Source organism: Pipistrellus hanaki, assembly GCF_964339955.1.
Source record: "Pipistrellus hanaki genome assembly, chromosome: 5".
In the NCBI taxonomy this organism is placed as follows: domain Eukaryota; kingdom Metazoa; phylum Chordata; class Mammalia; order Chiroptera; family Vespertilionidae; genus Pipistrellus; species Pipistrellus hanaki.
Window position 1 is genome coordinate 19974614 of NC_140507.1, and position 14423 is coordinate 19989036.

The following is a 14423-nucleotide window of genomic DNA, read 5'->3' on the forward strand; positions in this document are numbered from 1 at the left end:
GTCAACTGGCAGTAGTTATTGGTTGAGACTAAATTCAAAGTGCTGAGATAGATGTGAAATTGGTGGTTTACAAAAAAGAGCCAGTCTTGAGTAAGATCAGAGTAGCTCCTTAAGTATTATCCATAATTGTTAGAATTCTGCAATTTGCATGGTTTCTAGTTGGATTTTAGCATGCTTACTGGGCCTGCGTGAGGCAGAGGGTCAGAGTGGGGACATTGAAAAAGTCCTGGCTCTTTTGTGGGCCATGGAGAACCCCCACTGCAGCCACTGTATCTCCAGGGGGACAGGAATGTGAGCCTCAGCTCAGGGGAACTTGAAGGGGGAGCCAGGAGCCCCCAGACTCAGCATTGTCATCTTGGAGATTCCTCTGTGGCTACATTAGAAAAAGGTAATGGGGTTTGGTCATCTCACTATGCATTTATGGAGACCCATAACCATGTTGAAAATGGTAAATATCATTTAAAATTATTTGTATTTCCAACAGATGCTGACAAGAATAAATTCATTCTAGAAATTGTTAAGCTACCATCTTATGTTCTTCCAGTTCCAGTGAAATGGGGACGAGTTGGGGACCAGAGCCTGGGAGGGACCTTGAGGAGGGGCTCGCTCACACTCCTCTGGGCTCAGCTGGTGGCTGCAGTCATGTTGCTCAGGACCCTTGTGGCCTTGCCTCCTAGGCTATGTGTCTGCATGTCTGGAGCATCTTCTCTTCGACCACAAGTACTGGCTCAACTGCGGATTGGTGGAGGACACAGAGGTCCAAGTGTTCGTAGATGACAAACACCTGGAGACAATATTCCTGGCCCTCCTGACACAGGAAGGTGAGCAGGGAGTAGGGGTTGAGGTCTTATCTGGGTATTTATTTTCAAAGTCCCTAAAATGATCAGGTTACAAAGGAGGCAACAACCATTAAGATGTGGTAATATTTGCAAATGAACCCACCTATTATTATACTTCTCCAAATATCTCTCTCAGTTTAACGTTGACATCACATGAGCAGCTTTGCTGGGCAGTCTCACTGATTCTCTCATGTTGGAACCATGGGGGAATTTTTTAAATCTTATTTTATTATTTTTAAACTAGTGGCCCAGTGCATGGATTTGTGCACATTGAAAGAAAATTTCCTATTGTTTCATTTTGGGTTTTAGCAACATCTATTTTAGCTTTAGGTGCAATATTACGAAGTTTAAAAACCGCTGCTACCAAGTCATGGCAGCTTGGCAGTAATCCAGATTCAGGACTGACAGTGCCCCACCAACAACGTAACCCATAGCCAAAGGTGGAGTCGCCTGGGCCCCGTAAGGAATCGGGCTCCTTCCTCTCTGGTTCTGGGAGAACTGCCACTGCCAAGTCATTGCAGCTCGGCAGCTCCTGTGTTGAGCATCTGCCCCCTGGTGGTCAGTGCACATCATAGGTACCAGACAGTCAGATGATCTCTTAGCCTTTTATATATATAGATACTTTTATTGATTTTTAGAGAGAGAGAAGAAGGGAGAGAGAGAGAAAGAGAAACATCAATGTAAGAGTGAACATCAATGGGCTGCCTCTTGCACATCCCCCACTGGGGATTGAGCCTGAACTTGGGTTTGTGCCCTAACAAGGAATCTAACTGGTACACAGGATGATGCCCATCCAACTGAGCCACATGGGCCAGGGCTTCTTGGAGAGTTTTTAGAAGATGCCCTTGCCAGGACTCCACCCAGACCAGTGACATCTCATGAGGTGGGGGCCCAGGCCTTGGCCTAGCTTGAAAGTTGCCCAGGTAATTTCAATGTCCATCCAAGATTGAGAATCACTTTTCTAAACCTATGCTAGAATTCAATTGTAAAATAAAATTGCAAATCTTACAAAACCTAAAAGGTTTCATGAGGTCAAAGAAAGGGGTGTTGAGGAACTGCTTGAAGCTCCCACCAATCTATTTGCAAGGAAGGGTCAGATCAAGGCTCCACCTGACCAGTTGATAAGTGATGACATAATAGACACATTAAGGGCCAGATTTGCATAGAATCTTTTGCAAAATGATTCCCTTTATTATTATATTGCACAAATTGTATAAAAAGGAAAGGATATGACACTGTGCTACTATAAAACCTGCTTGGAGAAATTATATTCATTAGAATCAACATAATTTATTCTATGCTGGTCCTGAGATTAAACGTGAGGTTGTGGTTATAACTGAAGTTCTGTTAAATATAAATATATTTTCATAAGTTTTTGTTTCATTCTTTTTCAAGGTGAAATCCCAATTAAGTCTTAGTCTCATGAATTACTTAAAACTTTTTGTTTCTAGATATAGAGGGAGAGAGGGGGAAAAAAATGATGTTAGAGGGAAGCATGGACTGCTGTCTCCTTCCCACCCCTTATTGGGGATCAAGCCAGAAACCTGGGCACATGCCCTGGCTGGGAATTAAACCAGCAACCTTTCGGCACATAGGATGATACCAACCAACCGAGCCACACTGACGAGGGCTTCCAATGTCTGTTTTATGTGAATTCCTCTTAGTGGCTTTTTTTTTCTGCGACCAGTTTTCTGGAATCACAAGGATCTCCTGCAGTGCCCTCTCCCCACCTTGACCAACTGTGTGCTTTTCTCCCAGAAAGAAAAGTGTCTGGGCCATAGAGAGAAACGTGACATAGTGTTATAATCCCTTTTCGCTTCCTGCTACTCCTCGGAAGGGCTTTTCTCATTATCTGCAGGCCACTTCTTCTGCAGAGCCATGTTTGCCGTGGCTCAGCCGGCTGAGAAGGAAGGCGAGTGTCTGACGCTCAGCGAGGGTGAGCTGATCTCAGTGAAAACAGCTGACAGCGGGTCCGAGTGGGAAGGCATGTCCCTGGTGACGGGTCAGCGGGGCCTGGTGCCAGTGTCAGCCCTGGAACATCTGTCACTGCCTTTCCACCAGTGAGTAGCCTCCTGACGCCCGGGGGAAGGTCCCAGAGCATACCCAGGTGTGTGCGGGATGGAGCCGGCATGCTGGGCTTCCATGCTGCCAGGGAGGGAACACAATCTAGGTGGCTTTTTCTCTTTTATTTTTTGTTAACAGGCAAGGTTTGCACAATTTGATGGCATTGGAGACAACTCTCAATGTCAGATGGGCGTTGTACCTAAAGGATAATATTCTACCTGGTCTCCAATGTGGTATTTCTCAATATGGGGACTGGGGACCATTTGTATCCTAATTCCCTGGGGATTTTACTACAAATTTAGACCCCCTAGCCCTCCTCCAATTCTCTTGGGGTTGGATCCAGGAACCTGCATTTATTATAAGCTCCCTTAAGTATAGGGGGATGTTTTTCACACTAAAATGTGAGAATCCTTGCTGGAGGATACTATGAACTCAAACATATATTATGGCAACGAACATTACCCAGGCCGGGGACCCATGTGCGGCTCTGGCAGAGAACCTGATGGTGAGAATGGAAGGGGGGGTCAATGGTTAGTTATTGAACTGACACACTAATCCCAGAGCCAGCAAACATGTCAGGCAGGCTGAACCCTCTCCCTTGCACAGTGCCTCACACAAAGTAAGTGCTCAGTAATGCGTGCCAGCCCCGGGCCAAGTCATACCAATCACACATCATCACGACCATCACAGTTGTTTTAATGGACTGTTTCGCTCTCTGCTCTGATTTTTTTGAAATCCATATTTGCAAACCCCGTGTTTCCATTGACAGATGGTTCCTGAAGAATTATCCAGGAAGCTGCGGCCTTCCCAGACAGAGGGATTGGACGGGCTCCTCTCAGATTGGTACGGCTGAGTTGAAGAGAGTGTGGTCAGGGGGATCATGTTGCCCTGACTCCTCATTTCATCTGTAGACTTGGAGTCAGTAGATCTGAATTCCCCAAACCCAGTCAGTAGCCCCAGCTACTGACTGGGTTTGGGGAAACCAGTTACTGTCTGTACATGTCTCTCCTCACCTGTAAAATGTGCGGTCTCGGTCCAGGGCTGTAGATGCCGGTGCCTGTAGGAGCGGGCAGAATGCACATGCATGAGGGCCTGGCAGAAAGATGGTGGGGAATGATAGGGACCTTAAGGATGTAAAGACATGAGGAAAAACAGGCTGCTTGTTTTCTATCTTTAAATTGAATTTATTGAGGTGACATTGATTATATAGGTTCCTGGTATATTATAGTATATTGACCACTCCAAGTCAAGTCTTCTTCCATCACCATATATCCCCCCTTTACCTTCTACTTCCCCCACCCCCTTTCCCTTTGGCAATCATACTATTGTCTGTGTCCATGTGTCTTTCTTTTTTATCTTTGCTTAATCCCTTCACCCTTCTCACCCAGCCTCAACTCCCTCCCCTGTGATATCTGTCAGTCTTTACCTGTAGTTTATTTTGTTCATTAGATTCCACATACACTGAGTGGCCAGATTATTATGATCTCTGAATGCAAAGTAATCTGGCCACTCAGTGTATATACAGTATAATTAAGATCATATGGTATTTGTCTTTCTCTGACTGGCTCATTTCACTAAGCATAATAATCTCTGTTCATTGCAGCATCATTTACAATGGCCAAGATTTGGCAGCAGCCCAAGTGCCTATCATTAGATGAGTGAATGAAAAGGCTGTGGTACATTTACATAACGGAATACCACTCAGCCATAAAAAAGAAGGAAATCTTACCTTTTGCAGCAGGCTGCCTGTTTTCAATCTCTGGTCAAAAAGTTTTTAATTTCCCCTAGAGTTTTGTGAAATTAATCTTGAATTTAGGAAGAGTAAGAATGCCTGGCACTTAGTGGGTAAGCATTTTTTTTTTTTAATAAATAAATGAAATACACATACGTACACATTCATGTTAGGCAGTCACTATCTGTATATATGCATATGTCTGTGTGTATATGTGTATGTGTCTAGTGGATATTTTTAATGTTTGCCAGATACCTAGAATATAAATTCCTTTCATCACCATCCTTAGAGTACTGCCCCCCACCTCCTCCCCCTGCAGCACAAAGTAACATTTTGTAAGTTTTAAGCCTGAATAATACTTACAAAAAAAGAAATGGTGGGAATTATGGAACCCAGATATTAAATCTAATCAGCAATGGCCATAAACAAGATTTTTGACTACCTGAGGCCATTTAGCCTTGCAGTTAGTGATGAGCATGGGGCTGTGAGTTCTATTCTGGGTTCAAATTCTCACTCCACAACTTAAAGCCAATGTGACCTCAGCCAATTCACAGGTCCTCCTTATGCCGAACTTTCTCGTTAGTAAGTTTTACCTAAAAACCCACAAATAGGTGGACATTTCTGATCTTGAAGACACTATCAATGGAAACTTGGCCAAAAATGTGGGGGAAATGCCAGTAGCTTTAGCAGAGCAGCTAAAGCAAATATGGAAACCAAGGCACATAGAAAACCATGCTGTCAGTCAGAGGAGAATCAGCAGAAAGCAGGGTCACCCGCAGTGCAGAGACCCAGCTTCGTCGTACATCGTTCTCCTGCTTCCCTGTGCCCCCCACTTTCTCAGCCATAAAAAGAGGGTTCCGATCACTGCAGTTTTCTGTTCACCAGTGATAGGGGCTAACGGTTGTTGAGTGTTGACTGGGTACCAGTCATCGTGACTCTTCTCAATATTCGCAAGAGACAGGCATTCTTCGGTTCCTGTCTTACAGTTGGGGAGGCTGAGGGTCACGGGCCAAAGGAGCTGGGAGGAAAGGAGGGGATCCTACAGTGGTTCCCACCCTAGTCTGTGGAGTTGTGCCGACTATGATGAAGTGTCCACACGATGCTGGCAAACAGGCTGTGGACAGTAGAGTGAGCTTTGAGGTTTAAGGTATATCCAGATTCTGAGATTACCTTGCCTCCATGTGTTCAAACATCTTTATAAAGTGATGGTGAAAGTGCTTGGCTGTTCTTTTTATTGAATGTCCTAGTTTGGCAAAAAAGAAAGCCAACTGCCCTATGTCATTCCTGTGAATTTATTTTTTGGGGGAGGGAACTATATTGGTCCTTGAAATTCTAAAGTATGGGACTCCCTCCCTTCATATTGCATTGAAAGCTAGTGGAAAGCTCGGCTGTCTGCCTCACTTAGCTGACCTGTGTGCTGTTTCCCCACAGGCAGAGGAAGATGCAAGGCCTGGAAGGACTATGAGAGGGAAGAGAAGGATGAACTGGATCTCCGCCAGGGAGAAAGCATCGAGATCGTGGGTTTTATCATCCCCGGGCTTCGGTGGTTCATTGGGAAGTCCGCGTGCTCCGGAGAAGTGGGCTTTGTCCTCACCACGAACATAGATCCCGATTCTTACTCCCCCATGTGAGTGTGACGGAGAGACCCCTGCTTCGCCTCGGGAGCCCCTCCTCAGGAACCCCCATCCTGAGCAGGATTGCAGATGAGCATCCGTTCCCTGGAAATGCACAGCCAGAGGAGCACACTGACAGGCAGGGCGACACAGGAGTGACAGGAAGGAGGGGGTGACTGATCAGGGAGAGAGTCAGTTCAGGTCCTTTCAACAGCTGGTCCCCTGACTTCCCTCTGTTCGAGGAGAAAGCCCTGCTGCTGGGCCTCAAGGGTGCAGCATTGGTCCTCGTGTTCAGTCATGCATCTCATCTAATCGAGGGGCCCCATCAAGAAAGGTGCACTCCCAGGGCCTATAGATTACAGCCGTCCATGGAGAGCCCCTCCCTTGAAGGTCTGCCTGCTGACAGCTTCATGTGTGACATTGGTGTGGGCCCAGACCATGGAATGCATCTTTTACTCCTTCTGGCATTCAGTCCATAGGGCTGAGCTGGGTGCAGGTCCCCCACTGTCCGCCCAGACTCTCTGGGACAGCTTCCTGCACAGGGACAGGAAACAGTAGGAAGCCTGAGCCCAGGAAGTGAGAGGGAACTCAGAGTTGGCTGTTATCAAAGACTCCACAACAGGAAAACATGGCCCATGTCTCAGCTCTGAGCACTCAAACTGGGTCCCCTCTCTTGTGGGAAAGAGTCCCGGGGAGAGTGGATCCAGCCCTGCCTTTTGTGGGAAGTGGAAACAGAAGGTCATTTTCCCTGTGCAGAAATATGGGATCCCAAGGAACTCTAAACCAGACAGATCACTCACTGAGCTGCTGGAGGGGGTGGAGTGCTGTGGGCGTCTGCAAGGAGGAAAGGGTAGCAAGCGAACTGTGACATTTGAGTTCAGTTCTGCACGGTGTAAGGCATTTCAGCAGATGTCAATGGGGAGAGGAGGGGACAGGGGGGACAGTGAGGGGATGTTACAGAACGACTCCTGCCCTGGGGGAGGCAGGTTACCAGGAGGGCACTGGTGCAGCCAAGGTTTAACGGGCCACGATGGGGAAGGCTAGAAATGCTGGGCCAGGCAGTGTTTCACCTGGCAGGGAGCAGGGAGCCACTGAGAATGTCTGAGCAAGGTGACCTGATGCGACTGGAACTTTTCTCTAGGAAGCTGATCCTGGCTTTGGATGAGGCGTGACCAGGTGACCAGGTGACCAGGGAGGAGGCAGAGCCTGGTGGCACTTGGGAAGAGGCGGGGTGTAGAGAGGAGAGGGCACTTCTGAGGACCAACTGTGTATGCCTCTTCAAGGTTCTCTCATTGGTCTGAGTGGAGCCCGGGCAACTTTGGTTATGAAAGTGCTCCAGGTGGGGCCAGTGTGCAGCCGAAGTGAGACCACTGGGCAAACCACCCTCATTTTACGGTGGTGGTGGGTGGGGGATGTGAAGGCCCAAGGGTGAGACTCAGGGCCTTGGGTCTGGAACCCCAGAATCCTGGCATTAAATCCAATGAGCGTTTGCACTGAGATCCTTTACCGAGCAGGGGAAAGTAGCAAAGGAGGCGGGGAGCCTGCTGAGAGGGAAGGACCAGCCCCGGAGGGTGTGTCTGTGATGCTTAACACGATCATAGGCCTTTGGGATTGGTCACTAGGAGGTCACTGGTCATTGCGAGGTCACTGGTCATGGGAGACAGCAATCAAGACTTTCAGAGCCAAACCTCTAGAAAGGCATTCTGGGCCATGTGAGCACGGCCTGTCTCTCTGCGCTGACCCGCTGTGACTGTGGGGATATCTCTACGCCTCAGTTCTGTCATCTGTAAACTGCTTACAGTGATCGTATTTTTTCATAGGATTGGCATGAGTTTAAATGAGTTCATACATGTCAGATACTAAGGGTGGTGCCTGACACTGTGTGTGTGTGTGTGTGTGTGTGTGTGTGTGTGTGTATGAAATGTGTTAGCGCTTATTATTGCTGTGACTGTTGTGGGTGGTAACCTTTGAGAGACAGCTTTAATAGGAGATTGTAGGCAGGTGTCAGATTTGATAAATTATATTTGGGCTTCACCTCATACCTTGTTCGAAATGACAATGCCACAATGCCACAAAATTAGTTTATCCATTTTAGCTGCTCAGTTGTCAGGGATACACTCTCACCCTTCAGCCCCCGTACCGCAGTGGTGGCATGAGACCTTCTCCTTATTTCCACAGGGTCCTCTGTTGTCCTGCACCTGGTCCTCTGGGAGACCCAATGCTGCAGAGACTGCACACATGGTAGGGAAAGGGGAAGTGAGCCAGGAGACAGGGAGGGGTGCAATGAGGAGAGGAGAGGGGAACTGGCTCATTGCATCCCCACAAGGCACTCTCCAGATTGCAGACCTCCCTGGAGCAGCAGTCAGAGACCCCACAAATGTCTTGGACACAGCAGCAGCCAGGGGCTGGAAGTCCTGGGTCACTCCTGTGGGCTGTGCTGGTGGTTGGCCACTGGGTGTCACTCTTAGCCCATGTTTGTTTGGTATCAGGATTTTGAAGATGGTTCAGCATTTGCTGAAGCCTCCATCCTCTTCCCACGAGTTCCCTCCCTGTCTGGTATACTACTCCTTAAAGTGTATGTATGTGTGTGTGTGTGTGTGTGTGTGTGTGTGTGTATGTGTGTGTGTTAATCAGTTAACTTATCAAGCAAAACTTTTTCTGAGTCAAATTTGCTGTCTCTGACACGTGGGAAAGGGGTTGTGCTTGTCCACAGGAGTAAATTTGTGGGTTTCCTTTTTTTAGAGCACAGATTTCAATACCAGCCCCCCAGTTTCACAGCAAAGCAGCTGGGAGACAAGCTCTTATGACTGGCAGGCATTCTATTTCATCTTTGCATTTGGCCAGAATGGCTTCGGGGATCTCAGAGCTTTTGAGAATGACAGAACTGCACATCCTTTCTTTAAAAACATAATGAGATTTTATTTTTAAATCAACCTCTGGGTGTGTGTGTGTGTGTGTGTGTGTGTGTATGTGTGTGTTTTATAGAAACTTTGTCTTTAGATCTAACTGAAGTCTCCTTTTCCCTTCCACTCTCATCCTCTGATCAGATCCCCCACCCCAGAGGCAAACTCTATTTGAAGGTGATACGTATGTTTCCAGTCAGTCCTTAGTCTGAGACATTTTAAAAATAGGTATTTGTTCATAAGCAAGCATTCTATAGTTTTGTGTAATTAAAGTTTATATAATCCCTCCTCCCCCCGCCCCATAACTGCCTTTTTCTCAAATGACTTTGTAAATTTAGGATTTATTCTCATTGTAATTGATACAGTTCATTTTAATTGTGTTACTTAAAGGAAATTTATATACTTAAATGCCTAAATTTAAAAATAGCCCTAACTGGTTTGGCGCAGTGGATAGAGTGTTGGCCGGCCAGTGTGGCTCAGTGGTTGAGCATAAACCCATGAAACAAGAGGTCACTGGTTCAAATCCTAGTCAGGGCACATACCTGGTTGTGGGCTTAATCCCCAGTAGGCGATATGCAGGAGGCAGATGATTGTTGTTTCTCATCGATGTTTCCACCTCTCTATCTCTTGCTCTAAAAAAATATATATATATAAAAACTCCACTAACCCCCCTCCATGCTGAAAACCACTCTTAGAGTTTGCCTATCTTCTTGGACTCTCCAAATACCTGGGCTTCAGGATGTAAGTAGATGAGCCGTGAGGCAGTGGACGCTGAGACAGGAGCCCTCAACTTCAGTCTCAGCTTTCCCACTTACTAGCTGTGTCCTTTCGAACCTTTCTGAATCTTCATCTCCAATAATGGATGAAAGTATCTACATCACAGGGCTATTACGAAGGGTAAATGAAATAGTAAATTAATGAATGCTTTGTAAAATTTAAGAGTTCTGTTGAATTTGGGATTGTATAATTCTTTTTATCTCAAACTAGAGGCCTGGTGCATGAAAATTCATGCACTGGAGGGAGGGGGGTGTCCCTCAGCCTGGCCTGCCCCCTCTCACAGTCCGGGAGCCCTCAGGGGTGGGAGGTGACCCGGCTATCAGGGAAGGCAATGCCCCCATCACACCTCTGCTGCTGCCACTGCTGGCAGCACAAGGCTCAGCCAGTCCTGGTTACTGAGCCTTGGGCGGCCCCTAGTGACTAGGCAGCCATTATCCAAGGCTTGCCTGTACCTCAGGCTGGCCCTTTGTGACTGGGGGGCTGCGAGGACTGGGCTTGTGGCTGTGGGCACCACCATCTTTGAGGGGGTGGCAGTCAATTAGTATATCCCCTCCTTATTGGCTATGGGTGCCACCATCTTTGTGAGGGCACGATGGTCCATTAGCATATTCCCTCTTTATTAGATAGGATAGGTTTCGTCATAGATTTCCATCAGATGCTCTTTTGAGAATGGGCACTCTCACAGAGAATTGGAGGCCAGGCCAGAGAGACGGGACATCAGCAAGTGTCATGGGAAGAATCCTGGGCCAGATGTCAGGACACAGCTCCTAAATAATGGTGTGGACCTTGAGCAGTTCATGTTAGCTGCTAGTTTCCTTATCACTGGCTTTCAGACTGCACTTATCTGAGCCATGGGGACAAAGGGTAGGTGCCTCCTAGGGCAGATGTGTATATTCAATGACATAACAGTGTCCAATTAATAACAAGCAACCCAAAATTTTTAGCTGTTATTAACTCTTAGGATTCCAAGTTATTTCTGTTTAAAATTGGATTCTGAGGTTAAAAAAAACACAAAACGTTATAAGTAATATATCTTAGCAGTTGTTCAGATAGATACTGGATTGAACACTTTCTAAGGCATGTCTAGTTTTCAAATTCTTTGAGTCTAAGACAAATCTCTAGTAAGCAAGTTTAACAGTTTATAAGACAGGGTGGACATAAAGATCCTTACAATTTATAATTATTTCTTCCAGCCCCCAGTTCTTTTTCTACCCACTTCTACTCCTTAGCTTTTTGTTTATCTCTGGATGCTACGTGACGCTGTAGTTCTGTGCTTTGGAATCTGATGTTGGCAAAGGTTGGGAAAGGCTCCTTCTGACCATAGCCATACTTTCTTCATTGTCCCTCTAGATTGTGTCACCTGTCCCTGGTGTTTTCTTGCAGTAACCTAACAAAGGAACTTCTTTTAGTGGTTCCTTTCCAACCCTTACAATTAGGGAAACCAATTCCTGCTCCTCTCATTAAAAATAGGCACCACATGGTCTTGAAGAAAGGGAAGGAGTTGAGAGAAGGGCTTTGTTTTTCTTTGGGGATGAAGTTTTAACAGCGTTCTTCTCGGCCATAAAATAACGCACTGTACAACAGTGAGGCAGAGTCTGATGCTAGCTGTGGCACACGGGTGATAGCTTCTCGATGTCCTTCACTGCGTCCTCACAGAGAGGGAGAAGGGGTCATGCCTGGAACCTCCCACTGATCTGTGTCCATGTCTTTTGTCTCAATACAGGAGCAAGAGCTCTGCCTTTTTCAGTGATGAGGAGAGATACTCTCTGGGAGTGCTGGGAAGTGACGGCAAAGCTGAGAGCACCAGCTTCCTCCACACGCTTGCTCAAACTGACATAACGTCTGTCTACCGGCTTAGTGAGTGTCTGCTCCTCCAACCCCTGGGAAAGCCTGGGCTCCTCAAGATTAAGCGAGTGTTTCCAACCGGGAATTGAGTATCTTTAAGTTCTAATCCCACCCAGGAATTTGGGGCTGTGGTTACTATTCAGTTGATAACGTGGATACTAGTTCATTAGCAGCACTTTCACTTGAGATTTAAGGCAGTTCTGGATTTGGTGGGACTTGTGGCCTAGAAACTGTGAGACATGTTGACATCAACTCAGCTATCACTTGGGAGGTCAGCCATATTGAGCCTTCCATTCTAATCCTGGAAGAAAAACTTCCCAAGTTGTGGCTGTCGTCCCTCCTTTTAGGGCTAAAGCAAGTCTAGGTTCCCAATGATAAAGGTGGGGGCATAGAATGTTACAATTGGAAGGACCTTAAAAACCATGACATCTCCTCCAATTTCACAAATTGGGAAACTGAGGCCCAAGTGAATTAGTGCCTGATCCAGGAAAAGAACTGCCTTCAACCATTTTCTAGTCAACACAATCCCTTCTTTCACACGGACCCCAAAACAAATGACATTGGACTGTTGGGTATGTTAGACTTGGGGGGGTGAAGGGTCTCGGTGACTAGCACAGTTTTCAGCAGTGTCAGGGTGATTGACAGGGTGAATGAATGACAGGCCCTTCCCTTCCTTTGGAGAGGGCCTGTTGCTCTGTGTCAGGAAGTACATTCCCCCGTTGACAGTGGTTTGACGGAGGATTCCTGTTTCTCCCATCTCTTCAGCGATGGTGATATTGTGTTCACTCCCATGTGGCAAGATTAGTTGGGGCATGTTTCCTGGGTACAGCCAGAGGTTCTGCAGGAGGGACCCTCAGGTCAGCCCCCGGAGCAGAGGTGGGAGCTGGAGTCTTTCCCCAGCACAGGGAGGAGCACCTGGCTCTCCATCAGCTCCAGCCCCGCCGTCACATTGTCCACCAGGCTGTGAGGAATCTGAAACTGTGGGTGCTGCCTGGTAGGTGGGGGCTGAGATATGAAAATTAAGGACTACTTGGGGGGTGTCATGGGCCAGGTCGGCCACAGACTTGAGCTAAGGTGTCTGCCAACCATTGACCCTGTGGTTGGGAGAGATCCAGGAGCAGGTTTCAGGCAGCCCATGGCCTCTTACCTAAAGACCAGGAGTGCAGCTCAGCTGGATGCAGAGCTGTGCCTTGTGGTTGTGCCAGCTGCTTCTGGCACCAAGGCGGCCAGCAGAGGGAGCATCCTCTTGGTAAATTCCAGCTCCCCAAGGCCTATGCCCAGGGAAGAAGTGCCTCCTGTAATTCTTCCTCTAGAGGAGCATCTTTTGGAGGCTCCTGCACTGTTTGTGCTCTCCGTGGTCCTGGCCTGGAGAGGAATGGCTGTGTCCTCCACATCAGTGAGGGCCGGGCACATGAACACCTAGCTCTCCTGTGTTTGCCTACGGGGCCTCCTCCCCCTCTGGGTTGCAGATATCAAGCATGTGCAATGATACTCGCAGAGTAAGCCTTCCCTGGAGAATAGGAGTCAGAGGCTTGACTTGGTGAGGGGCCTGATGTCCCCAAGTTCACTGGAGAGCCCAGAGCGGGCTGCTGCTTCTCTGTCAGGAAGAGGGAGAATCTTCCTCGAGCAGCGTCTGGCCTTTGCCTCCACAGCCCCCTAACGGCTGCTCTAGCCAAGAAGGTTTGCTTCTTTGCTGCACACTCACAAGATCTTCTTGCTTCTCACCTAGTCTTGTTTTACTTTTGTGACATTAAGTGGCAGCACCATAAGGCACCCTGGTCTCAGTGTCTCTACTTTCCTCTCTGACTGTGCCTTCTCAGTCTCCTTCTGCCAACTTTTCTCCTGCCAGATCTATTGCATTCTCTGTCTAGAGCTCCTCCACATACTGCAAATTCAGTATGTAAAACAGGGCCAAGGACTGTCCTTTCATCTCCTCCCTCCTCCCTCCCAACCCCCTGAGTTATTTCAGAGGACAAAACCACCAGCCTCTGATGCACCTTCGCTTTCTTTTCTTCATTAGTCACATTTGGTCACCTCGTCCAGTCAAAACACACTATATACACTAAATCAGTGTCTGTTGAGTGGCAGGATGATGAATGAAAGAGGAAGGAAGTCAGAGGGATCTGGGACACATGGGAACAGGAGGCAGTGCCAAGTGCCGCAAAGTGAGCTGCCCGTGGGGTCTGTTTATGGCTCTGTCGTAAAACTGCTGAGAGATTTAAGGTTTTCACCTTAAATCTGCTGAGTTCATCATTGCCCACATCCACACCTCTGGGCATAGAGCTGATGTTTTCAGCTTTTCTTCTCAGACTCTGAGTCTCATTTCCAACTCAGTGCCCAGCTGTATAGCAAGTGGGTTAAGTGAGATAATATTTAGATTTTAGCAACTCTAAACTGACAGTGAAGGAGAGAATTCTGCCCAGTTCCTTATAGATTCTGACGGTCTGAAGCTCAAAATCAAAGTCCCCCAAGGGGACTGGTCTGGGGTACACCTGCAGGCACAGGCGTGGTGGCCCACGAGGACCTAACCCTGGTCTGTCCTTCTTCTCTATCCAGGTGGGTTCGAGTCCATCCAGAATCTTCCAAACGATCTGAGCGGTGAGTAGAGATCATGCTGACCCTGACCGCCAGTTCCTCAGGACAGCACCCT

General features: G+C 47.5%; 1 protein-coding gene across 2 annotated transcripts in view; it reads left to right on the forward strand.

The window, feature by feature from the left end:
* The window catches only part of SH3TC2 (SH3 domain and tetratricopeptide repeats 2), a 49047-nt gene that overhangs the window by 16822 nt on the left and 17802 nt on the right, over nt 1-14423 (forward strand). Inside the window, exons 5-10 of one of the 2 annotated variants that reach the window (XM_084884198.1) lie at nt 678-821; nt 2677-2899; nt 3673-3746; nt 6067-6262; nt 11652-11785; nt 14330-14371. In XM_084884198.1, coding sequence (XP_084740324.1) covers nt 678-821; nt 2677-2899; nt 3673-3746; nt 6067-6262; nt 11652-11785; nt 14330-14371 — 813 coding nt within the window. The remainder of the gene's footprint in view (nt 1-677; nt 822-2676; nt 2900-3672; nt 3747-6066; nt 6263-11651; nt 11786-14329; nt 14372-14423) is intronic. The other variant, XM_084884197.1, reaches the window with a different exon arrangement.